Consider the following 14205-nt stretch of genomic DNA (forward strand, 5'->3'; position numbering starts at 1 on the left):
AAGTAGAATGGGAGAACGGATGATATTGCAGAGCCAACCTTTTCTGATGTGTAGATTGTGCTTATTCGAGTTAGTAGAGTTAGCCCCCGAATACCCTCCCCTGTGTTTCTTTTAGGATAGCATTTTCCATTCCTTTGCGGAATTAAGTCAAGGTTTCCGTCGATCACGCTCTATCGAGACACCATCTTTGATGCAAGATGTACTTATGCCGATGCAGTGCAGTCGGCAATTTGGCGTCATGCAACTGCAAAACCGGCGGCAGGAACGAGGACCTCGATCCTTCCTGATCGGGTCTTGGCAGATTTTCGGCTATGTGTCGATCTCCCGCTATGCTGGTGGTGGTGGTTCCCGCTGTGCTGGTGGTGGTGGTTCTTGCCTGGGCCAGACTGGGCACACAATGCTCTTTCTCCGCCAACTACCTGCCAGCCTGGCCAAGGCAGGGCATGCACGCTCGCGCGGTGGGAAACCTGCGGACAAAGAGGGATAGCCATGGACCGCTCCCTGTCCACCACATAAAGAGACATAAAACTCTATCAGAGGAGCTGTCGACATGACATCACTGTGAAATAGCCTGCAAATTAGTCAACCCGCCCCTGTAGGCCCATCCCCTTCAAAGAGCTCTAGGTTGAGCTTTGGAGAGCTCTTTCCCCGCCTGCTCAGGGTCCATTCGTTCATCGCCAGATGGTTCACAGTGGAGTGCCGGCGCTGAAGGGCGGGGCACTGTTTGTCACGAGAACCTGAGCCGGCTTTTGGTTCCTAGTGCGGCACAATTCGAGCTGCGGGAAGAAATTCTCCGACTCGCCTTTCCAGGTTCCTGGTTATTACCGTAGGCGGCCGATCCGTTTGCTGCAATGCGGCCGATAGCTTACACTGCAGAGTAGCTGAACAGCCTCAATGTTGCTGACAGACTCAGAGATGACAGCCGTGGGCTAAGGGATGCCTGAGATGCGACTGTGGAGCTATGTCCATCAGGGGAGGGGGCAGCTGGAGTCTGGAGAAGACGAAAATGGGGACCCTTCTTCTTGTTTGCGCTTACGAACCTTGAAGTTTGGCTGTGGTTGCGGACTATTACTCATGCCAGTGGGAGAGCTGCAGCTGCGGGCTTTGAGACTGCAGGCAGCTAAGGTAGCTGCAGGTAAGAGACCTGAGAGTAAGCTATCCAGGTAATTTGTCGCTTCAGCTCATCAGGATATCAAGTTGTGGGGACCTCGTGCATCACCGTCTGCCAGCTTTAAAAACCTGAAACCGCCCCCAGGTATTACCAGGCACCAGGATCCACTGCTTAGCCATGGACCTCCTGGACTAGTGCCGGTGTCTGATGAAGAATGATGCCACCAAGAAGGCAGAGGACCCGGGTCGAGTCGCACCACCAACAATCCGGCAAACCTTTGTGATATCTCTTCAACCATACAGCATTTGGCCTTTCTGGCCCCTCAGACCACTTTCCGCAACGCTGTGTTCATTGCTGGACACAGCAGATTTTGCCCGGTAGAGATTAGAGCAACAGCAAACACACCTCGTTACATCGGCCAGCCCAATTCTGACTTTTACGCCGTTCCATAGCAGTAGAAAACTGTTGAATAATATTTACAAAGGACCCTCAGAAATTTCCGGGGATGGCCCCGACCTAACATGGAACCCTGAGGGCGGCGTTCAGCCCCCTAAAATGCCCTGCAATTGCAAGCAGTCGCAGGGTCGAAGGCATGGAATCGGAAGCTGCACACGCCTTAGGGGAAGTAAATTAAATATAATCAGCTATATATACTATACATAGCACACGCCTACCTTGTTCAGGAACGAGGTGGACAGAATTTAGGCACTCTTTCAATGTATTGTGAACTCGCTAACCAACGTGGAAGCTTCCGCCCTCCCGTCGAGATCTGCGGAGACCTGAATCACAGAGAGGCGACTACGTGGAGTAATAGAGATCCGCAGAACATGGTTTCCAACTGGCAGCCATGCGGACGTTTATACTGCTTCGAAACAATAGCGACCTTACTCTTACTCGGCGTCTTGAATTGAGGGAACACAACAACATGCAACAAGTAGTATTACAGATAGTTGAGTCCCTCCTTTGGCATCAGATCACGTTCCAAGATAAGGTATCGGCGCCTGACATTAGTATGAACAGTCCATCCCGAAATCCAAAATGCATCGGGCTGAGCGAGGTCACGTGCAGAACTGGCGATCCTTGCGCGCCAAGACTGGCTTTGCTAGAATCGGCGCTAGCGGGGGCTGCCCTGCACTTGCCCATTTCCGCGAGACCATATTGTTACCAACAAAAATCTCGACGTCGGTCTCTGGCGAAAGCTCCTGCTTCTGTCGCCGAACCTCCTCCTCCATCAAAGGTTCAGAGGAGCCAGCATTGGTTCGCTAGGGGGCCGTTTTTCGCTGGTTTTTCTTCGTAGCCTCTACGACATTTTCCTCGAGCGACGGGTTTTTTCCCCCCAGTCCACCTCTCCGACCCCCGCGCTGTCTGCCGGTTCGTGCCTCCCTTCTCGACGTTTAGCAGCTGCCCATCGATCTCGCTCTCCTTCCCCGCCCAAAACCCAACCTGCGAGGCCTTCAACCGGAGCTGCGAGAAACAAGGTTCCAAAAAGCAAGCGAAGCCCGACCGGACCTGCTCTTGGTTGCATCGTGTTTGCTGTCGCCTATTGCCAATTCCCTTCCGAATCACCCTGTCCCGCTGGTGGGACCTAATATTCGAGCCCCAAGCGTCCCAAATATCCCGAGCCAGCGACCGAGTCCACGTCAAACTTCCACCTGTGTGTGGATCAAAGAGAAGAAGCAGTCGATGCGCCTTTTTATTACACTTTCGAGCACGGATCCCGTTTATTTCCGTTTGACGAAGCTCCCTGTTACATCTCAGGGTTTTTTGTCTCTTCGGCATCCCGCGCAGCCTCCAGCGGCCAGCGGCGACGAAGCCCAGCCAAAAATCGTAGCGTGGCAGGCCGCTGTTACTGGACCCTCGGGCCTATGCTAGTCGATCTTCTCGCAAGTGCACACCCGCCTCACCCATTCAGTCAGGTCGCACGGCTCGGCGCTCTGATTCGCCCAATTCGTGCAAACACCTTGTCTGCCGCTCCCGCCCTCTCCCGCTCGTAACCCTCTTTCCCCCAAACTTCGCAAAGGTGCGACCAGCGCCACTGGCACCACACAGGAACTATGGAAGACCGACTGTCGAACTCAAAACTCACCGTCTCCTCTCCAACAGGCCAATCTCCCACACCCGACATCAAGTCGCCCACCTCTCGACCCTTGTACAGCAGCAAGCTTGGCGACCAAAGAGGGAGAGCGTCAGAGGCGGCCACGTCTAATCCAACGACGAGGTAAGACACGAGCCACTTTCCATGCATCCCCAAACTTTTTTATCGGAGCCTCACGTCGCCTGCCGACACAAAGAGGCCCTCCTCCCTTTGCTGCTTTTGTTCCCCAGTCTTTTTTCAAGACAGCATTCATTCAGGGCCCTGCGCCATCATTGGACGTCCACAATCGTCCCTAGTCCCTGGTTCCCACCCCGCTGCGTTGCGGAGAAGCTCGTATCAATCCGCTGATGCCCCCATAGACAGCCTCCTGTCCAGCAGAAGGCTTGGACATCCGCCAAGAACCCTATCACGGGTCGATCGCAAACCCCCCAAGCCAATTTCAATTCACAGAACAAGCAGTCGGTGCCAAGCTCTTTCCGCGAGGTATGTCAATTTGGTGTTTCCTTGCTCCTTGCCGTCGTCCACACTATAGGTTCCGGCACGTGCGCTCGCATGGCGCGTGTCTCAGAGCCTCCATTTTGATTGCCGTCGAGGCACCTATTCACATTGGCCGCTTAAATACAAAGACTAAAATTCGTGGCTTCGTCACAGGGCCAGCGAATTAAGATCACGCTTGCTACGGGCGCTGAGTTCGAGGGCAACTTCAGTAGCTCAGACTCAACGACTTATCGACTCACCATGGTGACTCAGAAAAAGATCCCCAACGGAGGTGAAATCGCCAATGGTGCTGGCCGAAAGGAACAGCTCGGTATGACTTTCCAGCGAAAGGAGATAACCGATGCTCGTGTGGTATCTGGCAACACTGGTAAGAGTGACGGGAAAGCTTTCAATGGTATGGTCTAAGTGGGTTTACCTGGTTGAAATTCTTATCTAACATCTTCAAGGCAACCGGTCCTCGTTTCGAACCGATAGCGCAATCTCAAATGTACGGATTGGCAGCACCGATCGAGTCCTAAAGCCATGGGTCCCAGATGCTGGTTCCCAGATTGACGAGAGCCTGGAGAAGTCAGCAACTACCGGAAAGCCATGGAATCAATTCGAGGAGAACGAGCGACTCTTTGGAGTTCACACGGACTACGACGAGTCAATTTATACCTCGGCAATCAATAAGCAACACCCGGAGTACAAGGAGCGAATGGCGATGGCTGATAGGATAACACGCGAAATTCAGCAGACCGCCCCTGCCACATCGCATGTTGCCGAAGAGCGTGTTATGGACTTTTCTGGTGGGGGTGAGGATCAGGGGGACGAGGAAGCAAAGTAAGCCACAGAGTTACGGAGGAAATTTTGGACAAACTAACGCCTCGACAGGTACAGTGGAGTACGACGTCAGGACTTCCCCCCCTTGTCGACCCGAGAAACCAACAAACATATTTACACCCCTCCGGCTCGACGTGCCCCCACTGGCCAAGCGACCGTCAAGGGCGCCCCTGTAGATCCAGCTATCATCTCCTCGCAGTTGAAGATCGCCCCTACCCCGAAGCTGCCAACTCCCAAGGTCGGCGAGACCAATAGTTCCCCCCAGCCTGACAAGACTCGGACCTCGCCAGTTGCACAGAGCACTCCGGTCGAGCCTAAGGCAGAGAAGCAGACCAGCGAGGAAAAGGCTCTCGAGGACAAGAAAGAAGTCAAGCCCTCTGAGCAGGTGCCTGAGAAGCCCCCAACGTCGGCACGTCCATCCGCTGCTACCAGTCGTACTACCACTAAGGACAGCGCCCCGAACGCTACCGCTACCGTTGAGCAAGATGTCTTGGCTTCGTTCAAGTCTTTTGCGACACGTGAAAGAAACATGCAGGAATACAAGCGAATGGGCAAGGCCAGGGCAGACAAAGAGGTAAAACTGATCGAACTGAAGAAATTTTCAACCAGTTTCAAGTTATCAACGCCTGTGCCTAAAGATCTGATCTCGATCATCGCCAAAGATCCCGCCAAGCAGAAGCAAATTCAGGAGAAGGCTCTGCAAAATGCCGAGGAGATGGCGAAGGTGAGGGCTTCTGTCGATACATCCGTCCCGCAGAAGGACACCCCGGCGGCAATAAAGGAAAGCCAGCCCAAGACTACGGCTGAGCAATCGACGCCCTTGGCGGTTCCTGCGTCGGTTGAGTCTCGAACTACTTCGCGTCCAACTGCGCCGCAACATTCGTCCTCGCAACCCGGCGTTCCGAGCCGCCATCCGGGCGGCCGTGCCTCGTACAACAACCAGCCTCACTATCAATACAACAGAAATGGTCGCACCCTGCCGCATATGGCGCCCCAGAACCAACAAACTGGCAATCTTGCCCAACGGCTCCGCACTGTTGAGCAACAGAAGCTGCAACACCCGCACATGGGCCAACATGCTCCTCTCCAAGACATACGGCTTCCTCCCACAGGCCCGGCTAATTCTGTTGACGCGTCATACGGACGCCGGATTAGCGGCGCTCCGTCGTCCTACTTGGGACCAAAACTAAACCCCAACAGCCACGAGTTTAGACCTAACTCGTTTGCGACGTCGACTACATTTAACCCATCAGCTGTCAGCCAGAGCTCTAGCCCTCGCTCCTCGGTGAACAACATTGTCGAGGCTACACTTGCTCCTACTCCGGTTGCTGGCCAGTTAATTCGGCGCAAGACCAAGGCAGTTGATGTGAAGAAATGCTTTATCCTTTCCCATATCCAGACAATCCAGCCTCCTCCGCCGCGTAACTGGGATGATAATGACGGCATCAGACCACCTTACGAGACGATTCCGACTTGGCGTCAGCTACAGGACGAGACGGAGAGTCCCGACTCTACGATGCACCTAACCTACAAGAAATACTTTGAACGGTCAATGTCGAACGCCCCGACGGCTACGCCCAATCCCTCGCACGTTATGCCCCAGATACCGCACCCTCATCACCCCCAAATCCCGTTTCATTTGCAACTCGGCGCGCAGAACTTGGCACCTAGACAGTCGCCCCACATGCCGCCGATGCAGATGCATAATGGCCAGCACGGGCATGTCCACGTTCCTTTCAGCAACTCGGATGATCATAGGATGATGCATTCAAATTCGGCACAGTCGTTTGCCTCGCCCAGGATGACGCAGATTACCATGGCTTATGCACCGGCCTTGAACGCGCCGGCGCAGATTCCCTACAGCCAGCCAGTAATGCAGCCGTACATGAACCCTGGGGCTCCTCAGATGGGCTTCCGCAGCTTCTCTAACAACCCACAATTCCTACCGCAACAGCAGCCCCATCACATGGCGGCTCAGATGATGGTTCAGCCGCAGTATATGACAGCACCGAATGGCATGGTGGCGGCTGGACCTCAAGTTCCAATGTATCCTGGCCCGCCGTTCATGCCTCCTGGCGCCGTCCCGCCACAGTCAATGGCAGGCTCTATGGCAGGCTCGACGGGATTTCCCAGCCCAGGCCGGCCGGCAGCAACCATGATGGTTCATCAAGGCTCCCACCAAGGACAGGCGCCCGTCTATGGAATGAGTCCCGGGATGCAATATCAGCAACCGGCGTACGCGCAGCAACCTCAGGGCAAGTTCTCTGGCCAGCGGCCTCAGTGAGCGAGTGAAGTCGGGGCACTCGCTACGTGTGGCAATGCCGACATTCAACTCTGTTGTGACACCTACTCTTTCAAGCCTGGCCGCGACTTGGAGCTTAGCGAGGTACCCATCATCATCAACTAGATGGTGGAAAAGTCTAAGCAATAGTCATATTGAGCCAAATCAATGGCTCCGCTACGCAGAATGAGAGATAGAGGATAGGGTGGGAGGGTGGAGAGAAAAGCAAAGGTAGGAGGAAATCATTGCTAGCTTTGATGGAAGCTTTACAAACTTTTGACATTATTCCGTAGCCGTCCTGACTACTCGTGTGTCTGACTTGTTCGCCATGTCGGAGCGGTCTGTCGCGCGCGACACGGGTACAAGGGGGATGCTGGGTTAGTGGTTGCGGCGGCCAGGGTAGCAGACGCCAGGGTGGATATGAAGCGAAGGGTTGCAATGAATATGGTAGTATCCATTGATGTCAGATGTAGTTATGAGTGAGATGGAAGGCGGAGGAAGAGCCGGGCGATGAAAGCTGGCTATGGAGGGAAAAATTACAATGTGTCTACCACCCTAGCTAAACGAGTTTCGGCGGGGAACCGTGACTTTGTGGCCGATGGGGAAGCAAGCGATATCACGGTTTGTGGGGATGCATATAGGGGAATCCAACAGCTTTGGAAACATTTTCTTAAAGATTGTGAGCGCGGTTCCCGTTGCAGTCTTCTGTTGATGTTAGTGGACTAGGAGAATAAGGATGAAAGGCGAATTGAGATTCGTCTTGAAAAGCTGTCATCCTTTGCCTTCCTTCATTTCTATCGACCATTGGTATACTAGTATTGGGATAAATTCCATGTGTCTACTTCAGCGTCCTCACCTCACGTGCGAGTGTGAAGGTGTATTTGCCGTAGCCGCTTCCATTCTTCCTCTCTTCCTTTGGTGCGGATACTTGAGTTCTGGCTATTGTAATGATGCACCTTCTTATCTAAATAGGGAAGCCTTATTATAGGAGAACTCAAGGCTTTGCTCTCTTTTTTTTCTTTCGTTGGGCGAGACACTTGTTCGATTTCAGCGGCTCGATTGGGCTGTGGAATCTGGAGATGGTGCTGAGCTGGGGAGCGCGCGTCTAACTTCCATTTTCTCCTTTCATGCATCCCATTCCCGCCCACCCCTCTCTCGTTGGGCGCGGTTGCGGTTGCGGTTATGCTGCAGTGGTTGCCGCTGCGGTTGGACAATGGACGCAGATCTGCTGCACCCCCTTTCTTTTTGTCGTCTTGGATCTACGATCTGCCCAACTTGTTTCTTGGAGGGCGCTTGGAGGTGACAGTTGGAGGCCCACTTTCTCAAACATGTTATTCGTAACTACAACTAGAAGATGTTTTGAGGTGGGATGGGTAAGTACACAGCCTCACCGAGGTTAGTGGTTACGTAGGCGGTCATCGTCACCGTCAACGCTCGGGGTAGCATTGAAGAGTGCACGACTCGAGCTAATTACCTACCGTCTATCGTCCAATGTACGGCAGCGGCGTGCACCGCCCTCTGCTGCGCGCGTCATATCGAATTTCCCAAAGGGGTTTTCCATCATGCTTCGATTCTCACCTTGGCCGCGCGGGAACGACGGGCCTGGCCCTTGGCCTTGGGGCCTCGCGGGTGCAACGCAACTCACAGTTCAGATTCCAAGCATTGCCGGCATTTGGCTGCAAGGGAACCCGCTGCTCAACCCGAATGGAAAGTCAAGCCTCGCCAAGCGCCCTAAACCACAGTGGGAGGACGAGGGTTGGGGCTCACCGCCCAGACCGGGCTACCCTGTCCGGCGTGCTGAGTGGGGTCGTGTATGGAAATCCAACGACAGTCAGAAAGGCTGGCGTTGAATACCAAGAGGAAAAAAGCCTGTGGGAGAGGTCAGGACGGTCAGAATTATGGAGGATTTCTCTAATTCTTTCTTGACAATTTTTTTCTCTCAAGAAAGTGCTCCAAACAAGTATGAAAGGCCCGCATGTCTGTTTGTCCTTAGCGATTGTCCATTGCGTTATTTTGTAGCCTCTTGGCCCGGGAAATGTTGATTCTGAGAGCTCTTGTCAATATTTCAACATATAGGCAGTTCATTATATGGAGCCGCATCTCATCTCTGCAAACGTTGTGGGGGAGAACAATATCTTCCCGCACAAGGCCCGGGATGGATGGACCAGCCGGCTCAGAATTCAGACCGAAAAGACAGACTCCTAAAAGCATGCAGATGACTGTTGAAGGCAAACATTATTTTGTCGAAGCCAAGAAGATCGGTTCGTGTGTGCCTTGCAGCTTGCAGCACGGCTGTTGCAGCCCGCCGTCAGGTCTCTAAGTGCGTGCATCTGTCTTACTCTGACATCTGCGTTGCCGCTTTCTAGATTAGGCTGCACGGATGGATGGGTCTTGTAAATCCGTGACGTTCGGAATACATGCACTTCGAATGTTTGTTAGCGTAGTACTCCGTACTTAAGGGAAGGGAAAGATTCGGCCACGAAAGACCTCTAGTTTTCTAAAATGTGGTGATTGATCCTTTTTGAGGTTACTCTCCATCAAACCTGCTCCCAGACATGGACTACATACAGGAGACTCGTTTGGTAGCTCAAAGCCCGAACGGCGATCGAAAGGGGCTTGGCTAACCCTTGTGGTCGAAGCTGGAGATCCGGAGACGTTGGCGGAGTTGAGAAACGATAGGGATTAGTTCAACGTATCCGATCACCAGGCAAAATTGTTCTTCTCGCAAAGTTCGACCATGTCAAGGATCAGATCTTGGAAGGTCCCTCGCTGACAAACATTGGGATTTGACTGTTCGCACGAACGCACGCACAAACACACACACACACACATACACACACACACATGACATGGGTAACGCGGCTTGTCTTGGTTATATGGCCGGACGGTGGCGTGATGGTTGCGTGCTTAACTCGGTGATGTGTGCATCCATCCATCCCCTTGGGGAGACGGGCTCCCCTGGCCTTTAGTCGCCACTACTAATAAGCATAACTGGGTAGATAGGAGAGAGCGAGGGTTTGGGGCCTTGCCTAGTCCTTTGGCTTGACGAAAAATGCCTGCCTTGCTCTTGTCAGGGCTACGGCCATATCAATGCGACCTAATCACAACGAGGAGAGGTGAAGGGTTCATTCAGAGAGCATGGCGGCTTTCCGGCACAGCGAAAAGGGGGAAGAGGAAGCAAACAAACACGGAGGGTCCGTGGGATGCGTTTCTGCAAGGAGAACGAAAGGTAGTGAGTGGGTCCCGACGAGCAGCAGAGCCAAGACACGGCGGCCACTGGAATGGGCCGTGCAGGGGTCGCTGTGGCACAGTACCGCCCGGAGAGGGGACTTTACGGGGGTTGGGCTTCCAAGTTTTTGTCGCAAGGAGAATTCCAGAACGCGGGAACCCAGGTCGGGCGCTCTCGAATGGACTGTTGCCCAACCCTCAGCTCTCAGCAGAGGCGCAGAGTTGCAGAGCCGAAAAAGGGGTTTGGTGTTTCATGTCGGGACTGGCCCACCCGAAGTCGGTGGCTCGACCAGGTTCCCCCGGATCGCCCCCGTCCCCTCACCAAGCGTGGACCAATCAGCTACTGCCGGGGGTTTGGCAAGAGCCAGGCACGCGCGCCCCTCGATTGGCTGCCCGCGTCTTTAGAGCCCCTGCAGGCCCTACTTTTTTGCTGCATGCAGATCACAAAACGCTTCCATTCCTTTTTTGTTCAATCTATTTGCCTCTTTTTGCTGTGCCTCTCGTTTTTGGGGGTTCCCGGACAGAGAATGGAGAACTGCGATTCGGCAGGCGATCCTGGTAAGGCGCTTGAAATGCAGCCTCACAGAAGACCAAGACCAGCCGACTGCCGACCTCCATCATCTATCTGTCCATGCCGTTCGCTGGCGGCCGCTAGAATGCCGCCGGCCATGTTCTATCCCCGTGCTATTTCATTTTCCATGACCATATCCATTACTGCGTGACCCGGCTAGAGGCAGGTAAGCTGGGGGGTCGGGTGTCGGCCACGTCAATGTCTGTCAACCTGTCTCAGCAATGACTGCCCCTCGCCCAAGAAGGCTGCTATACAGCATTCCAGGCACACCGCGCGGCTCGCTGCCAGCCAGCCAGCCGCCACTCGCAGGTGATTGATTCACTCTTGTCCCTAAAGCTGTCATGGGATTCTGGTACCTGATATGACAAGCAAGTGCCCCGCAGGAGGTACCTGATGAAGTTGGGACGGTGTACTGGAGTGTACAGTACAACACCGATCATCCTAGCAGGCCTTGCATAGCCGCAGGCGATGCACTCGTTGAGAAAGGGGGCAGAGGCTCTGGAGTCCTCAGGGTCGTGGGTTTGCGTGCGTATGCACGATCCACCCGGGTCGCCGCCATCCCCACACCATCACATCCCCGTGCCGTCCATTCACACGGCAGCAAACGGGTCGCGGACGGAGAGGCAATTGCCGGGATGCTGGGGTGCTGTGGTGTTTTGCTGTTGTGCTTGGTGTTTGGTGCTTGGCAGCGAGAGGGAGCACACTCGCCTACCTAGTGGCGTGGCGTTCGAAACATCTCCTCCTCGTCCCCAGCCCTCTCGCGTCCAATGGCCGAGGGATGAACAGGTCGAATAGAAACATAAAGGGAGACGTCCCTCTACCCGTCTGGCACGTCCTGCCTTCTTTTGTCTTGATCTTAACCACCACGCCACGGCTCCTTCCTTTGCCTTTTGTCTCTCCTTCCACCCCGTCAAGGGATTTCTATTGTTTCACCTCTTATTGTTCGTCACCTCGGAAAACCAGCTGTTCAACTTCCGTCATTCAGCCAGGTGCTTCCTATTGTTCGCCCCGCCCCGCTATTGTTAACTCCGGCCTCCTCGAACAATTTTCACCAACCTCAGTGAACAATCATTCCTTCTTCTGGCGCAAGAGCTGTGCTCAACTCTTTTTAAAGGGCGTCAAACAACCAACTTCACTGCTTCTCATCTTCCACTCTCATTTTCGGAAACAGCTGCCTTACCTACGTATCCGGACTTCCTAGCAACAGCACCAGGAACGACGCATCAAAAGACAGGATCTTTTACAAACCATTATCTCACGGGATAATCACCAGCCTCTCAGACCGAACTCACTTTTACAGCTCGGCGCTCCTTCACCAAAAATGCCTTCCAACGCATTCACCACAGGCCTTCTGGCTCTGCTCGTCGCTGGTGGCCAGCTTGCTGCCGCCCACATGGAAATGCAGTTTCCTGCCCCTCTCCGGTCCAAGTACAACCCGAACGCAGTCAACATCGATTACTCCATGACGGCCCCTCTCAGTGGTGACGGCTCCAACTATCCTTGCAAGGGCTACCTATCCGATATTGGTTCCGCGGCAGGCAAGAGCACGGCCACGTTTGCTCCCGGTGGCACATACAACTTCACCATCGTCGGTGGTGCGGCTCACGGTGGCGGCTCCTGCCAGGCGAGTCTGAGTTACGATGGAGGAAAGACGTTCACCGTTGTCCAGTCCATCGTTGGCGGATGCCCACTCTCGTCTAGCTACCCGTTTTCGATTCCATCAGACGCCAAAACCGGCGACGCCATCTTTGCTTGGACCTGGAACAACAACCTCGGAAATCGCGAGATATACATGAACTGCGCCGCCGTCACTATTGGAGGAGGCAGCAGCAAGCGTGAGCCGCTCGCAGAGCGCGCTGTGGCATTCTCGTCCCGCCCTTCCATTTTCCTCGCCAATGTCGGAAACGGCTGCAAGACGGTCGACAGCGCCGATGTCATCTACCCCAACCCTGGACCCGATGTTGTCACTAATAAGGGTGCTACGCAGTCACCGCCAACAGGAACCTGTGGTTCCGCTGCCGCTGCCGGCTCGGGTTCGGACTCTGGATCTGGCTCTAGCTCCGGCTCCGGCTCCGGCTCTGGCTCTGGAGCGGGTTCGAGCTCAAGCGCTGGCGCTGGTGCTGGCGCTAGCACGTCGACTTCTTCGGCGCCGGCTTTCGCTGCACCATCCCCAACCACCACGGCGGTGCCAACAGTGTCTCCTACTTTGCCTGGGTATGTTCCTCTTCCCTCATCATCCGCTGTTTCCTCTAGCTTACAAATGACAACTAGCGGCGTGTTTGTCACCGTCCAAACCAGCTCAGTGGCCTCGGTCACTGTGAACCCCGTTCAGACGACGCCTGTTGCCGCAGTCCCCACGACGCTGCAGACCGCCACCAAGGCCAGCTCCGCTGCTGCCCCCCTTGGCACCGGCACCGGCACCGGCACCAGCACTGGGTCCGGCTCGAGCGCGGCTGGAACCTACTCTCCTGGCACAGCCTGCACCAACGAGGGCGCTTGGAACTGCATCGCCGGCAACGCCTTCCAGCGGTGCGCCAGCGGCAGCTGGTCGGCGGTCATCTCTATGGCCGCCGGCACCAAGTGCACGGCTGGCGTCAGTGACACGTTTGCCATCAGCCGTCGCGGCCTTGGCCGGGCACCGCGCCGCAAAATCAACCTCTACGATTAATCTCGTCTTGAGATTAAGTCGACGACGACGACAATGAAAATAAAAATGAACATTCGCCCTTCTTTGACACTCACTCACTTGACTCTTTCCCAACGCGGGGAAGGGGACCCACATTTTTCTGGGCTGGTCTCACTCTTTCGATTCTTGACATTCGTGAGCATATACCCTTTTTTACAAAACATTTGGGCGACCACTGGCACATTTCCACTCGTTTGGCAGGTGCACACACTCGTGGTGTGTATTCTTGCAAATCTTGTGTTCTTCTCTTCTTTTTTTCAGGCATCAACTAGGGATTTGGCGTTTTGGGCCGGGGCTTTTGCATGTGTGGCATTGTGAGAAAATACAAAAAGGCCGCGACAAAGAGTGGGGGTCAGACAGAGAGACAACGACCCTTGTTTAAGTGACGGCGGGGAATAGAGGACAATAAGGCGACGCTTTTTTATGTGTCATGTCAATCAGCATAAACGCGGTATGGGTGAAACGCGGACACGTTCATGGGCGGGCTGCTAGTCTTGAAAGCAGAAGCTAGCTACTTGGCCAGCCACACGGAGGATGCTATAGAAATAAATACATCCATCATTCACGATGACTTCCTGACTACCTAGTTCTCTTTCTTACCTGAGAAAACACTGTCTCTGTGATATCAAACAACATGGCGTGAAGACTGACTACTTAGAGTGGTAGGTAAAGCCACCTTTAGGTATGGATATTATGTCACGGTTTCGTTTGACCTGGTTGACGCCGTGGCCAACAAAGCTGCAATATTGCTGTTGTATTGTTCTACGGAAGCCTACCTCGTACTTCATCAGGTGGTGGAGTTTTGGTCTGCTGAGGAACACGGAAACCTTTTGTTGCACCCGCAGCAAGCATGCCCAAATGGATGGAGTCTGGCACTCATCCGAATACCCATTATTTACTATCCTTATTTCTA

At 54.1% G+C, this 14205-nt stretch overlaps 4 protein-coding genes across 4 annotated transcripts; 3 read left to right on the plus strand and 1 right to left on the minus strand.

Moving 5' to 3' along the window:
- Positions 1–3617: 3617 nt before the first annotated feature.
- Positions 3618–7177, plus strand: B0T26DRAFT_447860 (uncharacterized protein). Its single transcript, XM_060435089.1, has 4 exons — positions 3618–3689; positions 3873–4071; positions 4151–4526; positions 4578–7177. The coding sequence occupies exons 2-4, from the start codon at positions 3945–3947 to the stop codon at positions 6808–6810; spliced, it is 2736 nt and encodes a 911-aa protein (XP_060291433.1). The 5' UTR covers positions 3618–3689; positions 3873–3944; the 3' UTR covers positions 6811–7177.
- A 422-nt stretch (positions 7178–7599) lies between these two features.
- B0T26DRAFT_447846 (uncharacterized protein) lies at positions 7600–8119 on the minus strand. Its single transcript, XM_060435088.1, has one exon. It carries the CDS (start codon positions 7938–7940, stop codon positions 7665–7667), a length of 276 nt encoding a protein of 91 aa, XP_060291434.1. The 5' UTR covers positions 7941–8119; the 3' UTR covers positions 7600–7664.
- A 3808-nt stretch (positions 8120–11927) lies between these two features.
- Positions 11928–13274, plus strand: B0T26DRAFT_655767 (uncharacterized protein; the record flags this gene model as incomplete). The annotated part of the gene is made up of 2 exons (XM_060438651.1): positions 11928–12824; positions 12939–13274. The coding sequence occupies 2 exons, from the start codon at positions 11928–11930 to the stop codon at positions 13272–13274; spliced, it is 1233 nt and encodes a 410-aa protein (XP_060291435.1).
- Positions 12952–13863, plus strand: B0T26DRAFT_726263 (uncharacterized protein). The gene has a single exon (XM_060442814.1). It carries the CDS (start codon positions 13308–13310, stop codon positions 13608–13610), a length of 303 nt encoding a protein of 100 aa, XP_060291436.1. The 5' UTR covers positions 12952–13307; the 3' UTR covers positions 13611–13863.
- The last annotated feature ends 342 nt before the right edge of the window (positions 13864–14205 follow it).

The sequence above is a fragment of the Lasiosphaeria miniovina genome (assembly GCF_030549165.1).
Source record: "Lasiosphaeria miniovina strain SMH2392-1A chromosome Unknown B0T26scaffold_7, whole genome shotgun sequence".
Lineage (NCBI taxonomy): Eukaryota > Fungi > Ascomycota > Sordariomycetes > Sordariales > Lasiosphaeriaceae > Lasiosphaeria > Lasiosphaeria miniovina.

Bases quoted from the DNA above. Each gene is read 5' to 3' on its own strand.
- B0T26DRAFT_447860 (XM_060435089.1), top strand. From the start codon at position 3,945: ATGGTGACTCAGAAAAAGATCCCCAACGGAGGTGAAATCGCCAATGGT. The intron at 4,072-4,150 runs GTAAGAGTGACG...AACATCTTCAAG, and splicing joins TGTGGTATCTGGCAACACTG to GCAACCGGTCCTCGTTTCGA. The intron at 4,527-4,577 runs GTAAGCCACAGA...ACGCCTCGACAG, and splicing joins CAGGGGGACGAGGAAGCAAA to GTACAGTGGAGTACGACGTC.
- B0T26DRAFT_447846 (XM_060435088.1), bottom strand. From the start codon at position 7,940: ATGCATGAAAGGAGAAAATGGAAGTTAGACGCGCGCTCCCCAGCTCAG.
- B0T26DRAFT_726263 (XM_060442814.1), top strand. From the start codon at position 13,308: ATGAAAATAAAAATGAACATTCGCCCTTCTTTGACACTCACTCACTTG.